Source organism: Mytilus galloprovincialis, chromosome 4, assembly GCF_965363235.1.
Source record: "Mytilus galloprovincialis chromosome 4, xbMytGall1.hap1.1, whole genome shotgun sequence".
Lineage (NCBI taxonomy): Eukaryota > Metazoa > Mollusca > Bivalvia > Mytilida > Mytilidae > Mytilus > Mytilus galloprovincialis.
In genome coordinates this window covers 73,671,681-73,677,680 of record NC_134841.1, presented here as the reverse complement: position 1 = coordinate 73,677,680, position 6,000 = coordinate 73,671,681, and the positions used below count along the sequence as shown (strand labels likewise).

General features: G+C 32.7%; 1 protein-coding gene across 1 annotated transcript in view; it reads right to left on the bottom strand.

Annotated features, from left to right (window-relative positions):
• Positions 1-541: 541 nt before the first annotated feature.
• Positions 542-6,000, bottom strand: part of LOC143072909 (tetratricopeptide repeat protein 38-like) — a 19,428-nt gene continuing 13,969 nt past the window's right edge. Inside the window, exons 7-14 of the mRNA XM_076248072.1 lie at positions 5,659-5,778; positions 4,846-4,905; positions 4,196-4,234; positions 3,222-3,303; positions 2,778-2,943; positions 2,292-2,454; positions 1,488-1,561; positions 542-843 (exon numbers count right to left, since the gene is read on the bottom strand). Coding sequence (XP_076104187.1) covers positions 753-843; positions 1,488-1,561; positions 2,292-2,454; positions 2,778-2,943; positions 3,222-3,303; positions 4,196-4,234; positions 4,846-4,905; positions 5,659-5,778 — 795 coding nt within the window. The 3' untranslated portion in view covers positions 542-752. The remainder of the gene's footprint in view (positions 844-1,487; positions 1,562-2,291; positions 2,455-2,777; positions 2,944-3,221; positions 3,304-4,195; positions 4,235-4,845; positions 4,906-5,658; positions 5,779-6,000) is intronic.

The window sequence follows — 6,000 nt, the reverse complement described above, 5'->3', positions numbered from 1 at the left end:
CAATAGTACACACGACACAACATAGAAAACTAAAGAATAAACAATAAGGTGCTCCCGAAGAGTAAGCAGATCCTGCTCCACATGTGGCATCCGTCGTGTTACCAAAGTGACATTCAAAGCTATAAGTCATACAACAAACTGACAATGATATAGCTAAAAAAAGAAAAACACCAACAGACAAAAAACAGTACACAAAACACAACATAGAACACGTAAGACTATGCAACACGAATCCCAACAAACAAAGGGGGTGATCTAAGGTGCTCCAGAAGGGTTAGCAGATCATGCTTCAAATGTGGCACCCGTCGTGTTGTTTAATTAGGTGAGAACAAACCCTATAATAAGTCTAATTCGGTAGGTCACATTCGACAAAAGGGGAAGGGATCGTAGTTGCGACATTTGGAACATTGAAGGCTTTTCTCCAAGTAATTTTTGGAATAAACAGCGCTAGGTAGAATTTATGAGATACTACTTCTGCCATCTTACCTTCCTGGCAACAGACAGTCGAGGTAAGAAAAGTCCGAAATCTCATAAAAAAACCTTTCAATTTTGATTATTTATTATTGTCAATAGCCGTATTAAATTCCTCTGGGTATTTACTGCTGCATGTATGTATGAGTAACAGTTACAATTATCCCAGTAAGTTGAGATTTCAACAGCTAGCCATTCGTATGTCCATCATCATTTTATAAACAAATCCTATTTCCTGACCGGTAACAATAGGCTAAATATATTCGTCAAGAATATCATTATCATGTACTATGACTAGCAACAAACTGTGCCATTAGTCTATCGGTCCAGGAATCACTTTCTTTTGCAACTCTGCGCTCTGATAATAGCATTCTGAACAAAAAGAAGAATAAAATGTATCTGTGCTATTTCATTTATAAGAAACGATAGACAAACTGTGAAAACAGCATTTTAGTTATAAAGAGTGAAATATGAATAGCGACATGTACAATAAATGTATTTAAAATATCAAACTCACCAACACGACGGATATTAATTTTGGAGCAGTATCTGTTTATTCTTCTAGAGCGAATGAAATCACCTGCAGGTTTTTGTTTGGGGTCATGTTAAACTGTCTGGGTTTAGTTTTCAGATGCGTATATTGAAGACTTTTTGGGTTTTTTTTCTGTATTTTAGTCTTTTTCGAGCGCCACGGATAAGTTTTATTTAGATAAAACGCGCGTCTGATGTACCAATTCATAAAAACGAGACAGACACGCTGATCCAGATTTTAAACTTCACACGGTAACAATCTGCACACATTATTGTGACATTGAGTCCAAGAGTCTCCGCTCTTCCTTCTTAAAACTTCAATGTTTTATGGAGATGCAGCTTATTTTTCAAGTCTTTTGTTTAATAAGACCGGGAATCAAAAACAAGATATCTTCATTCCAGGCGAACCTTCAACCGGCAATAACGAAACAACCGAAGTGGTCGCACTATTAAGATTTACATGTTTACAGTGACGTTGACATTACCTGCCTAATCTATTGTGTTCCTGTTTCGGAGACCTTAATGTGGAGTGGATCAATAATTGATAGAAAACATCTCTCTACAAAATAAATATCAGTGTTATTACAATCAGATTAATAGCTCAAATAAAGGTATAACAACAATACCTTCTGATTAGCAACGTTTTTTTAATACATGTATATAATTATGTGAAAAGGTTATTGTTGAATGGAAAAATATATCAAGTAAAAAGGTTTTTTTTCACTTTTGAAGATATGACAGTTCTTTATGACTGTCTGGTATCCTTTTCTGGTTTTAACACGAAACCTCATTGAAACGAAACAAAACCTCTAGTTTCTTTAGGGTCGATTTTTGACAAATCAATTCAATAAGCCCTGTTAATTATGTGATATTACCATAGACCATCATAGTTGTATTTTCTGTTTGTTTGTTTCTCATATTTAATTCACATTATGCAAATTTCTATGAGAATGTTGTATGCATCTTCTTTTGAATGGTTTTCATTTTTTATTTTTACATTTGTCAGAAGGATTATATGAAGACCTCAGCCCCTTTAAATTCTGTCAAAGTTATTGTTGGAAGAAGTCTGCCTGCAATTTACACCACATTCTCTTTCTGACCTTGTAAGGTAAATCAAGAGTCATATTTTGTATGTTTCGTTTGGATTTTATAAAGTATAGTAAATAACTGATAAATAAAAAGCCCTCTTTTTGATGATAACAGTACTCAAAAATATAATAACGATTTTTGTACATTATAGTCCAAACAATGTTTTATATCTATTATCATATAATAAATGTAATATCAACCTGTGCATCACTTCCGCCAATCTTTATTATTTCATATCGTATTGGGTATAGTAATTCAACAGCTTTACTATAATCCCCATCTTCATAGGCTACGATACCCTCACACAGAGGTATTCCTACTTCTGATACAATCATCTTACTGTCCCAGTCTTCTGGATCATTCCTGTATCATCAAAATCGTGGTAGTTTTACATATATTTCACATGCTTAACTTTGAGTAAACAACTTTTAAAAATATAGCAACTGTCATGCATTTGAACGGATAATCATTGCAACAATTCATGTTACTTTTAATTCAGTTAGATGCAGTGTAAAGACCTTGAGTGTGTCCTTGGAAATGATAAAAGTATTATAGTTACGTGTACTTTCTAATGATATCTAAGAATAACATTTTCTCATGAAACACTATTTGGATCATAATCACATAGCAATTGTCCTAATTCTTTTACCTTTTTTACCTCATTTGAATTTGTTGATAATGCTTACTTTCCGTACTGCTTCAAAGACTCAAGGAGTTTGTATCTTTTACTTTTATCCTGATTATGACAACATGAAAGAAGGAGGTTTGCCTCTGTGAACATTTGGCCATGTCCATACATATAAACATCACAAGTTTCGTCTAATACTGACCAACGGTTACCAACATCTACACCTACAAGTAGTTGAAAGAAGCTGTCAGGTTCGGTTTAGTTTTGATAATAATTTAAACTATTCATATCAAATTTGTTCCAATTGGAATGAAATTCCCGACAATTGATGTTTAACAAGGAACAATCTGTCAATCTAATAGTTATTAAAAGTCTAAATGAATACGAAATAATCTAACTTAAAAGATTGCATATTAAAAGGCTATTGTTTTATCAAAACCATTGCCGTATTTAAATTTCAGTTCACCAGCAAATGAAAGAAAATGTTAGAATATGTACATACCTTCCAGTTTCAATCTATATAGTAATCCAGTCGCATCAGTCAGGTTGAAATCGCTTTTGGAATTTTTTGTTCGTGGCCCAATCTAAATATTTGAAGAAAAAAAAAATTCATCAGTTATAATTACTTAGTTGCAAATTGGACTATATTAGAGTATTGATTGGTAAAAAAAAACTTCAAACAATCGGGCGTTTGAAGCGCTTTTCCTTTATTTATCTTCACCAGGAACAAACAGTTGAAAGCAAAAGGAGTATTAAGCGTAAGAAACTCAAGAGTACATGCTCTAAAAGTATGACATTGAAGCAAATAATAGTTATCAAAGGTACCAGGCTGTTGATTTGATACACCAGACGCGCGTTTCGTCTTCATAAGACTCACCAATGACGATCATATCAATACAGTTAGAAAGCCTAACAAGTATAAAGTTAAAGAGCAATTGAGGACCCCAAATTCCATAGAGTTGTGCCAAATACGGTTGAAGTTATCTATGCCTGGGATAAGAAAATCATTAGTATTCGAATAATTCATACTTTTGCAAACCGTAAATTTATAAAAATGATATTCATGTCATCACCGAAGTGCTGACTACTGGGCTGGTGATACCCTCGGAGACCAAAACGTCCACCAGCAGTGGTATCTACCATAGCTCGTTTTAGATACCAGGATTGAAATTTTGTATTTGCGCCAGACGCGCGTTTCCTCTACAAAATACTCATCAGAGACGCTCGAATAAAAAATTTAAAATGGTCTCAAATAAAGTACGAAGTTGAAGAGCATTGAGGACCAAAAATTCCTATAAATTTTGTCAAATACAGCTAAAGTAATCTATTCCGGAGGTAGACAAACCTGCATTTAAAAATTCAAAGTTTTGTAAACAGTTAATTTATAAATATGACATTATAGTAAATTGACGTATTGTTTAAACATTATACGTATGATTTCATTTCATAAATGAATAATGTAATATATTGACTTACCTGAGTATCAAATATCCCTAGAGCTTCAGTGAAATCACCCTAATTATAAAGAAATATAAGTAATAAATATAATGGTTGTGTTTTGTAAACAAATGCAGATTTCCATATAATAACGAAAATTACGTTAAAAACATTGAGGGTTTATTGTTTTCCCCTAGATCCTAAAAAAACATAAAAAGACATCGTAGCGTTCGATAATAGGCGTGGGATCATTACCTTGCCTCTGCTGCGCTTCCGAGCAGTGAGCAAGGACCCCAGGCTAGTTGACTACTTCTAGTTCATTAAAAAAACATCAAATATTTTATTGTTTTAATTGTGTACAAGACTATAGTGGAGTTCCAATCAAAATTGTTGGATGATAAAATCTATAATGATTTAAGACTGCAAAACAGATCGCTAGTATCACAGCATGTCGGTCAAATAATTTGTGATCATGACGTATAGATAACTTTTTTTGTAGTACTGATTTCGGTCGTTCGTCTTCATAACTAACAGGTTTAAGATGAAGGATCTAGATAAACGAAAATTCTACAACTGTTGATTATGGATAGCACCATTTCAAAAGTGATTAATTATGAATATAAACATTATGAACAATACAGAACAAACTTCTGACCAACAATATACTTATAATAATAATAAATATTTACCTTTTCTGCGTATGCTAAACTGAGATGCCAGTAGTTATGACATGCCATATAACATGCACGCTACAAATATACAAAAAAAAAATATTTGATGTTTTAAAGGACAAGGTTTAGTAAATATTTTCATTGATGGTTAAAAATATTGCTAGTATATATATTTTTCTAATCCTGCCCTTACCTCTGTCGAAAAAAAATCACACACTTTTTCGCACTTTAAAACCGTTATACCTTTATACATTTTGAAATAAACTCTACATTTAGAACTTTCCAAATTGTTGGGCAGCATTTATTTTACATACATATCATGATGGTAGTGTAAGCAATGAGAATTACACATCAATTACAACAGACTGTTCAAGAAGTCATATATTTCATTTTCAAATCTAAATCATATTAATTAATGTTGGTATTTGATAAAACATAATAAGCATAACAGTAATATTAGTCAGAAAAACATATAGGACCAACCAGCCATGTCCTATAAAACAAAGGTAAAATTCAACTAACAACAATTGTCTAGATAGCTGGACTTAAAACAGGCACAGACTTTTTTGGAGTTAAACTAGTTTTACGTGTATACAAAACTTCCCAATTAATTGTCGTAAAGTAAGGCCCACACAGATGAGTCTTATGTAGACGAAACGCGCGTCTGGCGTACTAAATTATAATCCTGGTACCTTTGATAACTAAAGATTGGTGATACCCTCAGGGATTATTAAACAGTCCAAAAGCAGAAATATCGACCCAGTGGCATTTATAACTTTAAATATGACTCGAACCATATATATTATATCTTTTTTTTTAATAATAGCTTACACTCCAATCATCTTCTGTTGACAGTATGAACTCTATACCTTTCTCGTGTTGACCTTGCATCAGATAGACATGTGACAGTGCATGCCTGGCGTAAGTTTCACGTCGTTCCATTTCTAGACACTAAAATATCCAATAAAATTTCGATTGGTGCATCAATTGTGTAATATAATTCAGTATGTTTATGTTTCCAACAAGGTAAGGTTTAATTTCATTATATCCTAATGTAACTTACATCGTATTCAATACCGGTGTATTCAATATACTTTAAGATGTATAATCTGGTTTTCAATCATATTCGATAAATGAAGAACCAAAACTGATTTATGTGTTTATCTTTATCAG